At 39.4% G+C, this 21508-nt stretch overlaps 1 protein-coding gene across 8 annotated transcripts in view; it reads right to left on the bottom strand.

The window, feature by feature from the left end:
- Positions 1-21508, bottom strand: part of LOC129720284 (PR domain zinc finger protein 1) — a 149961-nt gene that overhangs the window by 4023 nt on the left and 124430 nt on the right. For 4 of the 8 annotated variants that reach the window (XM_055671742.1, XM_055671741.1, XM_055671745.1 and 1 more), the window contains 4 exons: positions 9419-9640; positions 9189-9305; positions 2388-2426; positions 59-2285 (listed from right to left, as the gene is read on the bottom strand). In XM_055671742.1, coding sequence (XP_055527717.1) covers positions 59-2285; positions 2388-2426; positions 9189-9305; positions 9419-9631 — 2596 coding nt within the window. In that variant the 5' untranslated portion in view covers positions 9632-9640. Of the gene's footprint in view, positions 1-58; positions 2286-2387; positions 2427-9188; positions 9306-9418; positions 9641-9953; positions 10745-21508 lie in introns of those variants that run through there. The other 4 variants (XM_055671744.1, XM_055671746.1, XM_055671747.1 and 1 more) reach the window with 4 other exon arrangements.

Below are 21508 nucleotides of genomic sequence, written 5' to 3'. Positions count from 1 at the left end.
AAAAAAGATTCATGAGAACAAAACTAATCATTTTTCCATCGCATCGCATTCCACTTACCCATACACTCGGAGGTGGCAGCAGCGGCCAGCGCCAGCTCTTCCTCGAGGTTATTTGGCTTGCAGCTCGTCGTCTTCCAGTGCGTTCGGAGACCGGAGGCGCTGATGTACTTTTTGTCGCAACCCTGGCACACGTACGGCCGATCATTGGTGTGCAGCCGCTTGTGCAGCTTCAGGTGCACAAACTGGGTAAACTTCTGCGGACACAGATCGCATGCGTACGGCTTCTGGCCGCTGTGTAGCCTCAGGTGCGTCTTCAGGTTGGACGTGGACGAGAATCGCTTCTTGCAGATATCACATTGGTGCGGTTTTTCTCCGGTATGTACCAGATGGTGTTTTTGCAGGTGGGCAAGCTGGGTGAACGATTTGGTACAGACATTGCACTTGAAGGGTCGTTCGCCCGAGTGTGTTCGCAGATGGACCTTGAGATTGGATAGCTGACCGAAGGTTTTGCTGCAGACGTTGCACTCGTAGTGCATCTTACCGTCCCGTTTTCGCAACGGGTACGGTAAACTCCGGTAACCGCGGGAACCCGGGCTGCCAGGGCTCATTGGGCTGCCACTTCGGGAGTAGGAGCCACCGTCAGGACTGAGACTGCTGGGCGGAGATACATGACCGGGTGACATGTGTGTGAGCGGCGGGAGAGGTTGCATCAGTGGATGGTTCAGTGGCAGTTGTCCTTTAGCCTGAAGCTGCACAAAACCACTCGGGGATTGGATTGTGTGCGTTGTCAGTCTCTCGTAGTGACCGCCATTCAGAGGCGGAGAATAGGTTGAACTGGAAGCGCTGTTGATGACGGTTCCGTTCGACGATGGGTACATGGCGTAACCGTGAGCAGCGGGATCGTACAAACTGGGCGAATGCGATTGCTGCGGTCGATGAGCGGAGCTGTAAATGATTGTTGGAGACTGAGACTCACGATGATCAATGCTGATCAGCTTGGATTCCTGTAGCAGCTGTGAGCCGTTTTCCACAGATTCCATGGGAGTTTGCGAACTGGAGTCGGGACTACAGGCTGTTCCATACCGTTGAGATTTTTTGTACGAGTAAGCCATCTCGGTAGGTGAAGTAGGAGGAGGTGTAGCGTTCGGTTGTCTTAGGTGGGGATCATCCACCGTTGGTCTACTACCGGTAAGTATCGTTTCCAAAATGCTAGAGCTGGGCGGGGTATATCGAATGAATGTCGCAGGGGAGCTCGTCGTTTCCGGTTCGTAGTACGCTTTAGTCAGCGGTACAACGGTTTCCGGTACTGTCTCCAGCACAATCACCGTACTAGTAGCCGGCTTAACTTCTCTCGTCACTACAACTTCTTCCTCCTCGATAGTCTCCTCTTTGTCACCGGGATGCTTGAAGTTCTTGTTATTCTTAAACTCATACTTCAATGGCATTTTCATCTTCACCTTTCGGTACTCATTCTTATCACAAATCTCCAACTTCACACTGGCTTCCTTCGGTTCGATCGCTTTCTTAGAGCAATCAAGGACGTAGTTGTGTTCACTTTCACTGTCGCTAGAGTCTTCCGGCGGTGTGAACCCGTCCTCATGATACCCATTACTGTGATATCCTTCGTCTGACCTAACCGATCCATCGTTCGGAGTCAGCTGATGTTCATAGTGAGCTTCTTTCCCGTTGTGTGAGATTGGGGAGTCCGCGTCCGGTTCCTTGGCAATCGCTCGCATCGGTGGGCTTTGCTCGCGAATGACAATCCTAATCGGGGACCGGTCATGCCCTTCGGTTGTGGTGCGCGCTTCACGCAATACCGTTTGATGAACCTGATGCTTCGAGGGAGGAACTACAACGGTGGCAGGTGCAACCGTCGTGGAAGTGGCAGCCGGTGGTGACGGACTTGGTGTTGGTGCGGTTCGGATCGCTGGCAGGTACAACCCCATCACGTGCTTCACGTGATTGTAAGCCACCTCCGCTGGAACTGGCGCTTTGGTGATCGTCGCGTAAGTCTTCTTCAGCGTTTCCTCCCGACAGATTGAGTAGGTGGCACGTTCGGGGTCGATGTCGTACCCAAGCCGTTTGGCGAAGTCTCGACAGTACCACACCATCAGTTCCTCGTTGGGCATGATATCTCGGATTGTGTAGAAGTAGATGTGCTCCTGGTGCTGACAAGCAACCAGGTTCATGACGGAGAAGCTGTATGCCGAAGCAACATATCGCATCCAGTTGGATTGCGATGGGTCCGATCCGTCAAGGTAGAAGAAGTCACTGTCTTTGAAAATCTGGAGAAAAGGTTGAGAAAAAAGGGGGTTGATTAGTTAATAGTCTGGAACGGCGAGTTTGCTGAACAGATCGAAAGCCGGTCGACAGTTCGAAATAGATACCTTGATATTCCCGTAGGAAACATGTCGCAGCTCTTGTACCTTTTAGTATTTCCAAGTGGGGGTACAGTATTTACATGTTTTGGAAGCAGTTGAAGTAGTTCAGGTCAGAAGGAAATTTATATGGAAAAGAGAAAAGAAAAATATTTTCATTATTAGTTGAAGCGAACCCAGTACCGAGCGTTGTTAGTGGAAAGGAGTATGGGGGTGAAATGATTGTTTATGTTACTGATATCCCTGCTTTAGGCGAAGAACATTAAAATAAATTAGCTGTCGATTTGGTTTGAAACGATTGAGAAAAAGCTCGTGTGATAGAGACATACAAGTACTGTTCTGATGACAAAATTTCTACCAAATAAAGAAAGAACTACCAAATATTAGGTTATGTACATTGAAATAGTAAATACTGCATAATACTATTATTATCGATAGTTTAAAGTTAAATTGACTCATAAAGTATAAAGTATAGAAAGTATCAAACAAGTCTCTCGATAATTTTCTTGGTTGAAACCTCTAAACTGTAATCTCAATCTTTCTTTCTCAATCTTGTGAACGGCTTCGTCAGTAGTTTTCTTTGGCAGGTTTTCTTCAGCGATCTTATGCAGGAGCCTGCTGAAGAAAACCACTTCCGAAGCCGTTCACCACCCTATATTACATGAAAACTTGCAAGTAATATAGTTGAATACATGCTTTCTGAAAATCTGTTTGATTCGCCCCGGCCACAATACCAGTAGGTATCTAAATTCATATTTCTAGAAGACAACACGCCGTAGAACATCCAGAAAAAAATCTCGGTTTGCGCTTGCCGTACCTATCTACACGTGTGAAAAAAAAAAAAAATCGAAAGCGCGAAACGAAACAAATAAATCAAAGTAATCGTGAATAAAAATTTTTCACCACATATCCTTTTGAAATTATCGAAAGTGATACCTAGAGAATCAGTTTGGACTACTGATTAATTATCACTTGAACGATTTTTCCCATCCTTGCTTGTTGAGTAATTCATAAATGTGATGGTACCCATATTCATGAGATCAACAGTTAATCTCTAGTCGGGTACCGCCGCAACGATAGACGACGAGAGACCAGCTGCAGCGGCGCTATGTTCCACGTATACTGTACGGTACTGTTGCTTCTTTAAACATGTTTTCTATCAAGACATCAGTTTTACGTTTTACGTACGTTCTAACTGTAGGTTTAAAAATTGTTCAAGAAAAAGGGTTGTTTCAAGTTTTTCGAAAAACTTTTACTTTCGAGATATCACATTAGTCTAAGTTCATGGAAGCAAACATAAATTGCCTTATTGGGACGGGGAAACGCTGTCATTTTTTTTTTTTTTTTGATTCTGATACAAAGAATAGCAGAGGAAATTGTTGGTGTCTATTCACGTCGTCTGTGCTAGGAATGCTCGCATGTGGTTGATTTATTGTTCGCGTAAATTTATCCTTGAGACTTTTTATCAATTTTCACCACTTTGCAACGAAATAATAGTGATTACTAGCGTATTACAAAATTGTCCAAAATTTTATCTATCCAACAACACAGAGTTGTCCGTATCCTCTGTGCGGTAAAGAAAAATTCCAATTTCACCTCACACGCTTCGAACTGTAACGAGAGCGCTTCTCTTTTGTCCGTGCTCACCACGCTTTCTGTGTACGTGCGCGACAATGAGTGTGGAAAAAACAAATAAAAAGCTCTCAACGCTGGGCTGCGCTACAGCGTAGAAAACTACTCCCAAATTCACCAAGGCGAATGAAGATAAACTCACCGACGCGCGCGCTGCAGTGAGATTTCTAGCGTTGCAGAGCTAGCTGCACGGAAATTTCAGACTAATGAATTCATTATTGCCGGTTGATAATTTTTTCACTGAAAACATTCTTATTTAGCATTTTACGCGCCGTAATAGCAGACATGAGTCCTGGTGTCTTGTCAACTTCAAAAATGAAATTCCATGATTTTCAGCTTTTACTAAAATGGTGTTTTTTCCAATACATGCTTTTCTCGGATGTACCAGGAGGAGTCCAAATGAACATTACCGTTAACAGAGTCTAGAAATGAGACATAAGCAATGTATTCGTGAAAAAAAAAGACTAGTCTAACTTAATTAAAATCACAAAATAGACATGTTTTGGCAGATTATTTTCGCAAAGCCAACCTCGTATTTTATATTTTTAATATATAAATATTTCTTTAACCGTTATGTGCTCGACGGGGTACCCGAATACCATTTTAGGTTTCACAAGACGAAATTTCATGGTTTTATTCTGGAAGAATATTCTCATTGCTGGAAATTCGGTTTTTCGGTGATATGTTCCGAAGCGGAAAAATTTTATAAATATTTGAACGGAATCTTACTACTATTGGTTCAAAGTTTATAAAATTATATTCACGGGACATATTTATGGTTTTGGGTGTTATGAAGATATGCTCTCAAAATAGTCATACGGAACAGATTTCACCGGGGCTTTTGGTGACCATAAAAACAATTAAAAAATACAACGTCACATACCATCCAATATGGGTATTTTTGAAACGGAGTGAAATCTAGAGGCAGGATAACGACCCCTGACGCCATTTTGGAATTCCCAAATGGCGGCTTCCGGTATCTGGAAGGAAACTAAAATTGGCCGAATACCATCGAATATGAGTTTCTCCGGAATCGGGACGATGTCCAGAGACCGGAAATCAACCTCGGACGCCATTTGAAATTTAATATGGTCACTTCCGGTATCCGGCAAACAAATAAAATCGACCAAATATCACGTAATATAGATACTGTTGGAATCGGGATGCTGTCCAGAGACCTCAAAACGACATCAGACGACCCGAAAGTTACCATCGTGAATTTCAAAATGCAGTGGTGGGCACCATTCCGCTAATTAGCTAATTCGCTAATTAGCGACGCTTAAATTTAGTTAGCGACTAAGCGATTTCGCTAATTTTTGACCTGGTTAGCGAAACTGTTAGCGTCGCTAAAATTTTGGCCTTCGAAACGCTAATCGCTAAATCGCTAAATTTTGTGGAGAAGCGACAATAGAAATATTTAGAAAAACTGTGAATTGCTGATGGCTCTTGTCAGTTTTTTTTACCCTAGAATGGAGTTCCAGTTATCGTACAAGCCACAGGAGCATTTTGAAAAACAAGCACAAGGTCTAGATTGAATTTTTGGCACACCAAGAACTTTGATGAATTGCAATGCGCTTGAAATTATGACAACTTTGGTTCTATTTTTTTGATTCAGATAATAATTGAATTTTCATGAAAACATTCCTAAGAGTATCTATTTTCAATGCAAGCTAAATAACTTTTGTTATTCTTGTTTTTACAAAATCAAATATGAATACCGTTTCGTGAACCTCTTACTGTAAATAGCTTTAAAATGTAATTGTTTTCGTTTATTTAACCAAAACAGATCAAAGTGGTCCAAATCTTACAAAACATGAGCAATAAATATAGCGATATGATTATTTACATATTAATAAGTTAGCGAATCCGCTAATGTGGGTTTAGCATTTAGCGTTTAGCGATTATCGAGCTAAATTTTCGGTTAGCGGTGCCCACCACTGTCAAAATGGCGTGTGAAATTGATTTCCGGTCTCTAGGCCTGGTATTCAGCCATTTTTGAATCTATTCCAGAAACCAGAAATCGAGCAAGTCATCGTATGCTCGAATCTCGACTGACATAGTTGTTGAGATATAACTTATAAACGTTGGCTGGCAAAAATTATTTTCGATTTCACACTATTTTGTAACTAAAGACAATTTTGCTCTGAAAAATGTTCATTTTCCTTCTCCCGATTGAATCCGTTTCCGTTTCCACTTTTCCATTCTTTTTTCGTGCTCTGAATGAGTATTTCCAGAAAGATACTTTGCTACGAGGAAAACATTCTGCAAACATTTTTTAAGCAATCGGATTTTATGTTGTTGTAATCAACAGGCTATCGAATCAATATCTAGTAGAAACTGCCATACAAATATACTTTTTAGCGATTGGATAAGAGTGAGAAAATAAATCAAATATTTCATATTCGTTGTAAACCAATTTGAAATGTCTTATTCCGCTTATGCCACATTGAAATTTTTATGAATAACACTAGCATAGGTATAATCTATACTCGGTAATTTTCACAAACCACCAGTAAAATTAACAAGAATGAACAGAAAACTAGCATTCACAGTTATTGGCGTCGAAAAATATCCTTGGCGGAGCACCGATTTAGAATCACCTATGGCGGCGGCATAGGAGTAACGTTTGAAAGTTATCTCCAGGGAATCGTAACTAGGTGAAATTGGTAGGATGGACAGAGGCTCGGTATAGTAGAACAGTAAGCTTGAAAGGGAAAACTTACAAACAAGCACGGATATGAATGATAAGCGAATCGCTTACTTCAATAGTGATACTACCAATAATATGAAGTGCGGAGTACAGAAAACACCTGGGTGATATCACAATAAATGTAATCACTGATCGCAGTGATGAGTCCACACAGGAAAAAAAATCCTCCTAATTAAAAACCGAAAAACTTTGAAGCAAAATGGTTTTCATATCGACTACTAATTTTTCACTGACAGCAATGGATAATGGAATTCGCTTAGAAGTTCTTTATACAGGCTTTAACAAGGCATTCGATCGCATCGAAATACCAATGCTACTCCTTAAATTGCAAAAAATTGCTTGAGCTAGAACTTCTGAAATGGCTTGTGTCATATTCTACCGGACAGTACACAAATCCGATTCTAGTCTCTCTTGATGTCCCCCAAGGCTTTCACTCTCCCCCCGCAGTTCCCCTAAACAGGCTTTTCTCGTGATTCTGTCGTCAAAAATTACAAATTATTTATCAGTAATAGGGGAACTGCTCCATTATTCATCTCATTAAGCCGATATTCACGCAGAATGCACGGATTAAACATCCAAATTTCACGAAATCATTGAACAAATAAACTAATCTTCTCGGTTTTCAATTGATTTTTTTCGGTGAAATTTAATAAAAGAAACTACAAAATAGTTTACGTTTCAGCTTACTAATTTTTCAGCCATCAAACCATTTTTCCAACGCTTCCATATCTATCTCAAAACTTAAATCACTGCTCAATTATTCATCTCACGATGCCCCCATATTCATCACACTGTTGATAATGAATTAATCGCATTATCATGAATGAACGTAGCCGCAGCCCGTCGTAGTAGGTTACCTTGATATCCGCTTTAGTAGTTTACGTGCAAAATTGGTAACCTAGGTAACCACTGCAGTGCTGTCGATTTATGTCAATTATGTCGGAATAATTCAACATTTTCAGTATGATTTTTCGTGTTAACAGAAACTGATTTGGCAACTTTTGTTTTTCTTCAACGCAGTGGAAACAGATGAAATACATACAGTTGAAATTTAGGAATTGTAGAAATTCATCTCATATGTTTCTGCTAATTCAAACTTGTTTTAGAAAATTTAGTGTGAACATTTCAAAGATTAAAATATTCTTAGTGTAGTGAGTGATTTTATTTAGTGATTGAAATATAAAGTGGTTCGCTAGTGATGAAAAAAACTTTGGGTGGCCGCCGAACGAGTCCCGTTGTAGCCATATAAAACAATGCGCGGATTTTGTTTTCTGAGGTAGGTGATTTAATTAAATGAGTTTTCGAGTGCAGATGCCCGACTATAATTTAGAGCTTTTAAGTGAGTTTTTGAGGATTATGCTTTATGAGGAAACTAAAGTGAACTAAGAACAATCCATCCCATGGATAAGCAGATTGGTTTAAGAAGAAAATATGCGTTTTTTTCCTGTTTTCAATAGTGTTTTCATGTTGTATGAGATAAATATATGGGCTGAAATGAATAATGGAGCAGTTCCCCTAGTATTGCTTGTAAACATGTAGTACAGATTTCAATTTAAAAATTCGATTTGCACAAAAGTCGGAAAACTGTCGTATCTGCTCCGAGCTAGTTTACTGTATTCTGTTTCGAGGTAGTTTACTGTATTGACCATTGCGTCAAGATTTTCGTATATTGTTTGGACAAAATCAGATCAACACTTATGCGAATAGAAAGAACGCAAAAGTTACTCAGGTTTGCGTGGAGTAGAATTTATTGGAAATTTGTTTTAGTTTTTGATATCACTCTACTAATACGCTCAGCTAATATAATCCAAATTTGAAGTATTTTTGTATTACTAGAGCACTTCTTATTGATGCAACTAAGAGTTAATTTTTGTTGTCTAATAAATTTATTTGACACGGCTCAATAATCAGTGATTTTTTTTATTTCCTTTATTGCACACAACAGATGCGATCTCGAAATATTATGAAGTGCTTCCAGCTTGTCATCTCGGAATAAAGAAATGACAGCTCGAGGAAAGTTTGTATGAGGAATTTATCTTTTGCTTTCTGTGGTCAATGGGCCAAACTGTTCAACGTTTTGCAACCAAAACTGTTCTCTGGTTCGAAAACTAATGCAAACTAATAAGTAACTATTATTATGTCTAGAAGAGCATGTTAATTTACAGTTAGTGACAAGTAGTTGAGTTCTGTTTTGTCAGCAAAAGGTTAACTTCAAAGTACGGTTAAATTTTCCAGTGTGTTTTAAAATACTTCAATTTTCAAACAGAAAATAATGAGAACCGTATGATAAACTACATGATAAAGGGAGTTGCTATGTTACTATACTTTTAATTACGAACTACGTAAAACAAAAACACTAAAATTGCAGTTGAAAAGAACAAAGAAAATTGGTAATAGTGTGTTCAGTTGAAATGAGTAACGCAACAGGGTAAAAAGAGGATAGCGAAACAATGAAATTTCAAACTCACCCTCCAGAAGTACCGCCACAGCTGCTTGTCACTGGGATGGCTTGGTGTCCGGACACCCTCGAACGGGCCGAAACGGGTTCCGCGCGGTATCACTCCTGTGCTCCATACTCCCTCAGTCTGGGTTGCAGGAAGAAAAATGAAAAACAAGAGAACCAGTATGAATACTGCAACGGAAAACGTGCGCTCCGTCGGCACCACACGGGTTCCAAACGGGCCGTCCTGTTGCTTACCGTCGTCGTTGGCGTCGACAGCACCAACGAGGGCTTCAGTGTCAAACTGCGGGGCAGTGTTTTTTCCGCCCGATTCGGGACACCCTTTTCGCAGGCCACATCCGGCACGATATACACGGCCAACCGTTCAAAGTCTTCCTCTCGCATACGCGTTACGTCGTAGTCCTGCTGGACGTTTGGCGTTGCGCTCCGGGGTGGTTGCGTTCCGGCCATGGTGATTACCTGCAAGTGGAAAACAGAACGAACAATGTAGAAGCGGGGTTAGAAATTTCCTTTGTTGTCTCAAGGTGAGAGTCGTCGTCGTAATCGTCCTGCTCTGCGTGATTCGGGGTGGTACGGTACGAAGGGAGGAAGGGGGATCAAACCGTTCTACTATAGACTGGTTGAGAAAATCAAGGTCAGCATGGCGAAGGGTTATGCAACCGTTTTGTGTCGTGTTACGGCCCGAACAGTAGCAAGCAGCAGTGGCGCAGTGCATTTCCGTGCGCCTGTATGACGATAACGATGATGCCATATATGCACTGCTCACACTCACACTCACTTCACCCTCTATGGGAGAAAAAACCTGACCTTTCCCGATGTAATGCAGAGCCGACACCAAGACTTCACCTAATGCCACCAGCCGCTGAAGAACGGCGAAACTTTTCACTTGTACATGTTTAAAATCGTAATTTATCGATTTACTCGGCTGTGGCAAACGCGAACTCGTCGCATAACAGGGTTTGGACCCGTTTTAGCTCGTTTCCTGTTTAACTCCCTGGCTCGAAGGCTGTGGCTCGAAGAAAGTGAGAAAGCATCGGCCCCGATCGTCCTAATGTCTGACTCTGAATGCACATTCACTATAGCACTGAGGTGCTGAAGTATCCCCTTTTTCCGCTCCAGCAAATGAAAGTGAAATACCAAAGGTCGTGTAAAATTAATGCCTTGCACAGAGCATTCCGGCGCGGCAAGAACCAGCAAGGATTGCGATCAGCACATATTGCACTTTCCACCCGGTCGGTAGGCTGGCACGGAGTGACATTTGAATCCGCTTTCATTCAGATGCATCGATTGACATTTAAACGCCCAAGCTTATGCAATCCGCAGCAGTGCGCCTGCACATACAAAGTTCGTGAGAACACAAAAAGAAGTGCATTTCCGCATTAGAAATTCCTCTGATTCGGAAGACAATTCGTTCACACTATCTGCACTCGTGAGAAGTACGAATTTTCTATTCACATGCATTCAAGAATAGTGGCAATTTGAAGTTTTCCTTAAACTAGAAAAAAATCACACACAACTTCCTGGAGCGAGCTGCGGGCTGAAAGTGCACTCTTTATCGCAGTCACCCTTAGCTGCTAGCCTTGCCAAACAGCAGCAACAACGATTCCGTTGCAGTGCAAAGAGATTATCATCATCACATCCTGGTTGGGTACCAAGGTGGAAGGGGGTCAAAAGGAGCCGTGCGAGGCAGACTTCAGTGCTTCATTCACACTGTTTGAGTGCGCCAAACGGGGCGGTGAAAAGGATAGAGGGGAACATTCACAACCTTACTCAACGCTGACTACATTGGGGCGATTTCTGAACGCTCCCTCTCGGCTACTGTCATTCGCTGGCAGTGTGATTTGTGCTGTGCTTCTCGTGCTGAGCGGGAGCAGCACTATTGCGAGCGTGTTTGTGTTTGATAACAATTGGATTGGTTCGTGTGCGTGTTATCCTAGGTTGTACGTGCCGATAGGCTGTTGCATTCTCGGACAGAAGCCGGATAAAGCGCTCGAAATTGAACTGTAGCATAGCAAGATGCAAGCGAGACTCGCCTACGGCTTCAAGATTGACCGATATTGGGGGTAATGGTGATCTGATATCGATTGCTGCTTTGTTTGGGAAGAGTTTGGAAGCATCATGCGTTGCAGTGGAATGGGTTATTGATTTTTTTAGTAGATTTTTCTACTGATAAACACTCAAAACGTGATTATTAATCTAACTATAAAAGAAATTTAATTTTAACAATCACGGTCATATTCGATCTTGTATCATAGTTAAATCATAATGCAGCTCCATTAACCGATAGGAAATAAAGTGGACGCATGGTGCTTCACATGAAATAAAATGAGTTACGCATCGCTTTTTCCTAAGAGCACCATTTTGATTCACCCAATTTATCATTCGCACCAACAAAACAACTCCCTTTCATCTTCCGGCGTTTCTAATACTACGGAACGTTCACTTTTACTTGCCGTTTCAATCGTCTAAACATCCTTTCGCTATTCCGGCAGTGCAGGAGCGACAGAGAGGGCAGGACCTCTGCTTACCCTGTCACCCGCTACTTGCTGCACCTGTTTCTGTGTGTCAGTGTAGCTCCTGTTTGCCTCTACTGACCCAGTTAAAGAGCGAATTCCGATGATGTTGGTGCATCCCGTCGGTACCGGCGCAGTCACACAGAACACCGAACCGAACGCTTTGCAGACCTGCCCTAACACAGTACTGGTGCTCTCGAGCGAGAACAAAAGAGCGAAAGCGACTTATGCAGCATCCTTTCGTGGACTGCGACTGCCGGCGCACCACAAGCGAAAGCGAGAGGCGATGAGGAAATCGAAGGAAAATTTTTGCTGTGTAGAGACTCCCTCACCCAGCATCTCGGTGATATGTACAACAACATTTGGCCGGATTTTGTCTTTGGCTCATTCGGTAGAAAATGAAATTTCCCTCCAGCTCGTTCCACCGGTGTTCACTCCTGCCGTTGTCGATCAATATTTCCCCACCGCTCTGCTGGGGCGGAAATCATACAATGAAAGGCTGAATACGCTAGCAACGAGCAAAATTCATTTTCTCACCAGGTAAAAATAATCCAATTTACTGAACGAATGAAAGCATCAATTTTTTTGGCAACCGAAAGTGCAATGATGATTTAGTTTTTAATTAGTCTCGTACGCACAGGTACAATTTAGTTTTGCAGTTTGGCAAACATTCACAGCTTGGCATTCCTAACTGGCTGCAACCGTTTAAGTATTTTTCTGTCTGGTCTATTTCTGGTGGCAGTGATTGAAATGGAAACTGTTTCTGTCGTTCATTTGGTGGATGAAATAACAATTTCATGTGTGCATTAAAATTAAATATGCGGTTGAAATAGATGTGAGGGGAAATGTGTGCAGTCAATCAGGAAGGACCTTCACAAATTTGAAGACGGCGACTACGGCGCGTTGACATGTTTATAGTATTGGAAACGAATGTGCAGGATCACATGGTTGGTTGGAAGAAAACCCGATCGCCACATGGTCGGCCAAGAAAAGCAAACGATTCAAGATTTATTATGTTTTCTGATCGGTACATGACAAGGGAAACAAGCGAAACCGGGGGTGGGATGTGAATGAACTTTGCTGTAATAGACGGTTCAAGTTCAAATCGACAGTGGAGGCATGGAAAAACTAAATTCTTTTTCAACGTGAAACTTCAGCAATTATTTTCACGTCAAAAAAAATTCTGAAAACAGTTGCATCTAAACGTGTAAGGTTTAATTTGTGGTCAGCATAAGCCAAAAATACAAATATGCTAGAAAAGTCCAGATTAAAACTCGTTCATACTATCAAATATGGGATTACATTCTGAAACTGAGCACAATACCATAGGAATACATTTAAAAACTTGTTTATTCTCATTTTTTCCAGTTGTGACACCTGTGTTGGCCTGTGTCATTCTATGCAGAATGTAGAATATTGTTTTTTTTATAAACATCGATTTACGTCCAAATATTAAGGTTACAACGATATATCTTTTTGTTCAAAAAATCATTACTGTGACGTGATAGATAAGCAAATATTATACTGGTCAACAAAGATTTTGCCCTAGTGCTCAAAATAGAAAAATAAGATAGATTATAGCCGTTTAACAAATTGACAAATTTTGTGAAGTTTGGGGCTCCTAGCCAGCGCCAAAAGCCTGCACAGTGATTGCTCGCCGGGTTCGTCGCTGCTACGTTTACTGTTTGCTTACGGGAGAATTCAATTTAAGTCTCTTAGGACTTTACGCACTACCAACTTCGCTAGAACCAATCACAGGATCGGTTAAAAAGCTATAATCTTTAATTTTTTTCACTTTGAGCTCTAGGACATTTTCTTTTGCTTTTTTTTCAACCGCATTTTACTGTAATTCATTATTTTTTATAACAAACATAACAACTAACAACTAGTTAGCTGTTTAAGCTATTATAAAACCTTGAAAGAACCATGTTACGTTAAACTAAACAACAAGATTAACGTTTGGTTAACTTTAACTTTTTCCTATAAACTGCTTTTGCAGTATAAACAAAAAAATCCGAAAATATTTGTTCAGCAAGCAGTTAGTTTCTGGTGTCACAAGCAATAAAATACTATATTGAAAATACCATTGTTATGGCTTCTTTAACGTAACTTTAGTTTTTCAATTTTTCAAAATCCATAATCAATAGCCTAATAAAAAATTCTAAGCACGGTTAATTCAGTCTTTCTACAAACTCAATTATTTAAAACAAATTAGAACGAATTTTTCCATGGTCGAACGAACATTGCATGATGGTAAAAATGGTTGCCTGTTTGTACAATCACTGATTTTTTAGTTATTTTTTCGCTGAACTAACACTGAAAACCAGCTCTACAAAAACCGAAGAGGTGTTTCAATAAAAAACTTTTTATGTAAAGTAGATGATAGTGATGACAACACACTGAAGTCACTTATCAAGTCTGCTGTATATTACTACTAAATAATGAAGAAAGCTGATTTACATAACGACTGTTCATTTGTCATTTAAATGCTGGAGAAAGCTGAACTGTGAAGATTTAGCTGGTGTGAATATTTTATTGCTCAACCTATTGCTAAAAAGTCATACTAAGCTGGTAGATGGCTGTCACCAGGTAGTTTAAAAGATCGCAAAGAGTGATTCCTTACATAATAGTTCAAAACGGATTTTTGACGTAGAACTACGTTTTTCTTTAGCCTAACACATAGGGATGTAAATAGGAAAACTATTAACGAAAAGGGGACGAAATATGTCCCTTTTTAAATGCTTATAAATCGGTTTGTTTTCAACCGATTTCCTTGATTCTTGCAGCAATTGATTGGAAAATTATACACGCATCCACCCAAATGTAGAAAAGTGTTGATTGATTAGGCGAACTATTGTACTATTGAAAATTGTCAAGCCTTGTTGAAACGAAAATTACGTCCTCTGATTGGTCGCTTGCTGCCTTTCTCTAAAACGGTCGACAAAATCGTATAACAAGTTGGCCGCATTGTAGCGAATTGCAAAAGTAGCAGCAGCGGGTTGCGCCAGTAAACAAATCACATCACGTATCTGAGCAGCAGCGAGGTAGCACCAAACGTCTCGATATGCCAGTTAAGAGCTTCGGCCTTCTTCCCGCAATAAAGTTTTGCTTTATCTTGGCAACAACACATTCTGTGCTGAGTCAAAGAAAACACAATTCTGTCGCGGCCGTCTTATTTACTGAATGCTAAAATAGCTTTTAAATATTTTAAACAGCAAAATGCTTTTCTCAAGGCAAATAAACAAGTAATTCAAGGTTAATAACTTTTTGGCAATAACACAAGCATTTTGTGCTGGATCCTAGCAATCAAATTCAGTCGCGATCAAAAAATTTACTTTATTTATTTACCTAATCCCCCCACTGCTGGGGCAGCACAAAGGCTGAGATCAGCATAACCGATTTTGAACAACAAACCGCCCTGTTCTGTTAGAACACCTTAACATCAATTCGACTTTACAGGAATAAATTGAAATTCAATCAATCAGCATAAACAGAATTTCGTCGTCTGCCAGCTGCTCAGTTGCAACATGATGCAACACGCGACAGTGAGCAAACGAAATCGCTTGATGTTACAAACCGGAACACGATACGGGTTAAAATCGTTGCGTGTGTGAGAGAAACGCCGATTTATTCGCTGTACACAAAAATCAAATGCGAATTGTGGAATAATTCGTCTAAAGAACATTAGAGAATGGTAAAACTGAACAGAAAGGCGTGGCCTATTTCGTAGCAACCTACGGCTATAAAAGAGTGTTTCTGGTAGAATCAACTACATTCATTAGTCGGAAGGTAAGCTGGCTAGACCGTCCACAACGTTGGCAGCAGTAGTAGAAGATATCAGAATTCAGCAGTAACAGCGGATTGCAGCGGATAGGAGTGGGTTGCGCCTATGGTTGCCTTTGAATCAAACAATTCACTTGCCCTGTGGTTGGTCAACATGTCTCAGGAGCAGCGCGGTTCTTCTCACTTCTCAGCGTGTGTCGTCAGACTGCCGTTATTGCCCCACTACTGAGGCAGCATAAAGTTTGCCATCAGCAAATCCAATTTTGAGCAGCAAAATGCCTTTCTCAAGGCAAATGAACAAGTATTTGAAGGTTAATAAATTTTTGATAACTCAAACGAACAATCTGTGCTGGATACTAGCAATTTAAATCTGTAGCGGCCGTCTAATTTACTGAATTTACAGCTTTTACAGCTCGTGTTTTCAGTGTCTCCCCCACTGTTGAGGCAGCACAAAGCAAGCATTAGTAGACTTTATGACTCATTAATGAAACACTTACAACAATGCATTTGTTAATAGTGTGCGTAGTTCTACATCAGTTATGCGGTCGAGTCTTGGATACAACCTCCTATTTTTCATTGTTCCGATCACGTTCAAAATCACTGTACTAATTTTTTCCGAAAATTTTGGACCCGCTTTTTTGGCCTTAAGATGAAACGTTCTGAAATAAAGTGGGTCAAGAAATCAATTTGTTCTGTTAAGTTTCATTTTTCCAAAAATTATAACTTTCTAACCGTTTAACCGATTTTTAACTTTTTTGGCGTCAATTTAAATATAGCACTGTTCAACAAAGGTTTTTCACTAGAGCTAAAACTGGGCAAATCTGAAAGATTGTAGCTTTTCAACCATTCCTATGAATTTTGATGCCCCTAGCAAGTTCGGAAGTGCGTCGAAAGGGCGCAGAGCAATTGCTCGCCAGGTTTGCCACTTCTACGTTTACTTATGGGAAAACTTTTATGTACATTTCTGTGTTTTTTTTCACATTTGTTGACCACTGTAAATAAAGGGCCTTTAACAAAAACTGAACTGTACTTTAAATAACGATAACTATGCGAAAATCATGACAACACCTGTATTTATTTCATTTCGAAGGTTTAAACCCTAGAAGACCTTGTCGTTTGATATTTTTGAATTCCACTGAATATTACACAAAAATCAAATAAAAATTAAATTAGAGGCGTTTCCATAAATCATTTCAGTCACCTTAACAATCGAAACGCATGGTGGTTCATACATAATTTCTTATATATTTAGTGCAGTATAGATTTATTAAAAATCTGTTCTCAAAAAAACAAAACAATACCCATCGTATAAATTTGATACTTAACGTAAAATTTCTTAAAGAATCCAAAAAAAATACAAACGATCAAGGTCTAGTTTTCTCGGTTTCGAATCCTTAAAAACAGTTAAATACGGTTTGTATAATGATTTTTACATAGTCTTTGTTATTTAAGGTGTATTTAGATTTTTTTTCGAAATGCTTATAATTACCAGCATTTTAACGCTAAAAAAATTGAAAATCGGTTTCAAAAGTTTGTGCAAATTGAATATTTTGAAATACTACAAGGTATACAGCCCTAGGGGTTGTATGAAATGGTGACGTAAGACTAAATATATATATTATATGCTACGATAAACTGTTCATCGGCAACACTACAAAATATATTTGATGGTCGTTATTGTAAAACTAACGATGCATGAATACATGAAAATTTTACAAGAGTAGTAGTTGCGAAAATTCTCATAACTCTTACCTTCAAATATTTATAGTTCTAAAAAGAACTGATTTCATAATCTTAAGCTCGAAATGTGTGCCACAGTACGCTGATGATCGCACCACTACCGGTAGCATTGAATATTTTGTTGGCCGCGCATAAAATTTGCTTTCTGCTATGCCCTCCAGTAACTGTGCCAGCAAAATATCCTGCAGCGTACGATGGGTACTGTTGCTGCCGTATGCAAAATAAAGGTAACATGCTCCGCGGTGCCTGGAAGTTGAATCGTATGCAGCTCTCGTTTCTTAATGTCGCGTACCTCTAACAGCTATACTTCACTCGCTATTGCGTGACAAACAAGACTGAAGCTGAATTTTCTATACGCAGACTTTTGTATCGAGTTCAGCGTAGATTTTTGCCATTAGGGCGTGGCCACACAGCTTGGAGAAAGAGGAACAAACCAAAACACTTTGTTGAGTCAAAATATGTAGGCAGTGGAGTTTATTTCGTCCATGTTATTGTTATCTGTGCTCGGGAAGCAAGCCAAGAGGAAAATGTATGGGAAAGATTGACCTTGGAACTTTTCACCTTTTCCACCATTAAGCAGTAAAGCAATAATGTAGAAAATTATATCAATACATTGTTACACGTTTTATCTATTCACCGACATATAAATTACCAAGATGCATCAAGTCGTTCGCTCGCTATAATCGTTTGAAATCTGACGCAATATTTGCCAGTTTCATTTTCAATTTCACAAAGTGTAATCTAGTTTAGAAAACAAAGACGTCCTACGTCAGAAAAAAAGACATTTCTTGAACCATTCTGTCGTTTGATATTTTTTTTATTTCTCATGAAATTTCACTCATATATCAAATATTTGAAAAAATATTTTTTACTTTGGAGATCTCTATCAAGCATTTCAGTAATTTTTTTTAATGGAGACGCATGGTAGTTCATTAATGCTTTCTGATACATTAAGCAAGCGACATTAAAGGTTAATTAAAATCTGTTTTCAGAATAAATAAAAACAGCTGTTCTTCAGGAATTTAAAAAACATCAGTTCTCTCGGTCTTGAATCTTTCAACACAGCATAATATTCCTTGTGTCATGATTTTAGCATACTTATTTTTATTTGAAGTGTAAAGTACAGTTTGGTATTTTTTCTTGAAAGGTAAATTTATTTTGATGCCCAAACAAATCAGAATCGGACTCAAAAGTTACAGATTTTAGACATTTGAAAATTTTGAATAAAAAATTTTATTTTGGCTTGATTGATATTTTTGATATCTTAGGAAATTTTACACAGATATTAATGTTTGGAAAGGTTTAGTCTTTATTTTGGAAGTAGAATTTTTTAATCCATCTTCAAATATATCAGATGCGTCTCCATCAAACATTTATGTAACTTTTTTCAACGGATACGCACGGTGGTTTATTGATGGTTTTTGATATATGAAGCGAATTTTAAAAAACAGCTCTCCTTCAAAATTTGATAAAATAAAAAACAGCTAAAACAGTTCGGCTGAAAAGTTTATAAGGTTGACGTCTAGGTGGCACCTCTTGAAAAAATGTGCTTGACTATCACAAAGCACCATCTTTCCATGGATATGTGTCAAAATTTGACAGAACTAGATCAATCCTAGCCAAGTCTAGATTCAATCCTAGCCGACACCGGGAGATTTTCTGAGGCGAAAAATCTCTGGGATAACGCCTTCCATCGCATGAGGAAGTAAAGCCGTTGGCGCCGGTCCGTTAATAAACGGGTCGTGAGTTTGGTTCCTGGGTGTGGAGTCGCCTCCCTGGGCGTCGGTGATTGGCCACAACAGTGGCGGAACTAGACCGACGGCAAATAAGCGAGAATAAAAAAAAAAAATTTTACAGCAATCGATCGATTGATTCGTGAGTTACCGCATTTTTTGTTATTCGAATTTCCGAATTTCGTGTATTGATAAAGCATTGCTTTTAGATGGAAAAAATACAGTGCAAACCAAAGCATGGCTTGACAAACGTTATTCAGATCTCTGCTTCAACTATTGCAACTGTGGAATATTGGTTGTGTCAATTTTTAACTGGTCGTGTGAGCACAGTTGAAGCTGAGCGCAGTGGACGTCCAAAAGAGGCTGTCTCTCCAGAAAACAAAAGCAAATTCCACAAAATAATTTCAAATGACCGCGAAGAGAAGTTGAGCGTGATAGTTGAGACTTTGAAGATATCGAAAGAGCGTGTTGGACATATCGTGCATGAATATTTGGGCATGCGAAAGCTGTGTGCAAAGTGGGTTCCGCGCGAGCTGACAATCGATCAAAAACATCAACGTGTCGATGATTCGTAGCCGTGTTTGAAGCTTTTCAATCGCAATAGAGTTGAGCTTTTGTATCGATACGTGAAAATTAATGAAACATGGCTCCAATCGACGATCAGCAGAATGAAGAGCAAGCGAGGAACCGAATCCAACACGTGGAAAGACACAACAGTCGGCTGGCAAGGCTATGGCCTCTGTATTTTGGGATGCGCATGAAATAATTTTCATTGACTATCTCCGAAAGAGACAGACGATCAACAGCGACTATTATATAGCGTTGTTGGAGCGTTTGAAGGATGAAAACGCTCGGGCTCCATTTGACGAAGAAAAAAGTGCTGTTTTATCGAGACAATGCACCGCGTCACAAATCAATGGAAACGATGGCAAAATTGCATGAATTCTGTTTCGAATTACTTCCGCATCCACCGTATCCTCCAGGTCTGGTTCCCAGTGACTATTTTATGTTCGCAGACCTGAAGAGAATGCTCGCTGCCAAGAAATTTAAGACCGTTGATGAAGAGATTACCTAAACTCAGGCCTATTTTGAGGAAAAACTGTAAGAGTGCTATAAAAATCGTATCGAAAAGTTGCAAGATCGCTATAATCGCTGTATCGCCCTCGAAAAAAATTTTGTTGAATAATAAAATTAAACTTTGAAAAACAAAAATATATTTCTACTGTGTTACCTTACAAACTATCCAGATGAACTGTTATTTTTCTGTTTTAATATATTTTACTGGTCGACGAAAACGAAAAACAAGTTGCTCTAAAACTTGTAATGGTTTCCCTAAAATGATTATAGATTTTTAACCATATTTGTGGTTTTTAGAGCTCTTAGTGTATGCAGAAGTGCAAAAAAATGCCACAGAATAAGTGCTCAGGGCAAACTTGCGTTACCAAGGTATCAAGACTTCATTGAAGGGCGAACTATTCAAAAATATAAGATCAGAGCTGAACAATTTTTAAATAGAAGCTTAATTTAAAATGCTCGTTATTCGAGTCGTTATTCACGTTGATTATCTATTTCCATAATGATTACTTCTCGGGAAATGAATTGTCATATACCTGACTGAATCTACATTCTCTTAATCTGCAGATCCTTACTATATTCTTTGGAACATTTGTATCTATGTCCTTACTGATGACAGAGATAATATTGATATATTTTCACAAACTAGCTTTTTCAACTCTTACGAACACAATATTATCCGTTTTGTATGAAAATGTGAGTTGGACATTGCAAAGCTTTCACTGTTGTTTTTGACACCTTATTTGGATTTCACATGGATACTCTTAAACAGCCTCTCTGTAGCTTGGCTTATAAAAATAATTTGCTACAGTATTTTTATCGAATATATTTGTTTATGGAACTAAATTGAGGCAGTCAGAATACTTTTTTTTGAATCAATTTAGTTCCCTCTTTATTCTGCCTCGAAAACTGTTATCCAACCCGCAAAAAGTATTGCTATTAATTCAGTTGAACAAAAAGTTTGCAGTCACTAGATAGTGCAGTGATTAAATTAACTCTCAATTTTTCTATTAGATAGTGCTAGTACGCCTTTAACTATTGTTACTGTACAATCACTGCTGTATCTCAATATTCTTGTTATTCACAACGGTGAGCACGAAAAAGATAATCAGCAACACTGATCAAAAAACTATAATATTTACTCAAGTGGTTAGAACGAACTTTAATATACTTTTTAATCTGAAGGCCATCATCAGACGAAATAGTTCTTCAACAAAATAGATTAAAAAGTTAAAGAAAGGAATCTTGTTAAATCAATCCACATAGTTGTTAGAAATAGAAATAAATTGGTAATGCCATTTTTGTTTGATCGAGTTTGTCGACGCCTTGCTCACCAAGGGGTGAAATAGTTTCTAGTTGAAATTTAGAAAATCTTGCTGTTTTATTTGAGCTAGCTCTACTACAAGTAGAGCTTTTCTGTAAAGAGGAATGATAGGGCTTTCATTTGAAGTGATGAAGCCATCTTGAATTTGACCGCCATCTTG

The sequence above is a fragment of the Wyeomyia smithii genome, chromosome 2 (genome assembly GCF_029784165.1).
Source record: "Wyeomyia smithii strain HCP4-BCI-WySm-NY-G18 chromosome 2, ASM2978416v1, whole genome shotgun sequence".
NCBI lineage: Eukaryota > Metazoa > Arthropoda > Insecta > Diptera > Culicidae > Wyeomyia > Wyeomyia smithii.
Note: the sequence above shows the minus strand (reverse complement) of the source record. Positions and strands in the feature narration are given on the sequence as shown.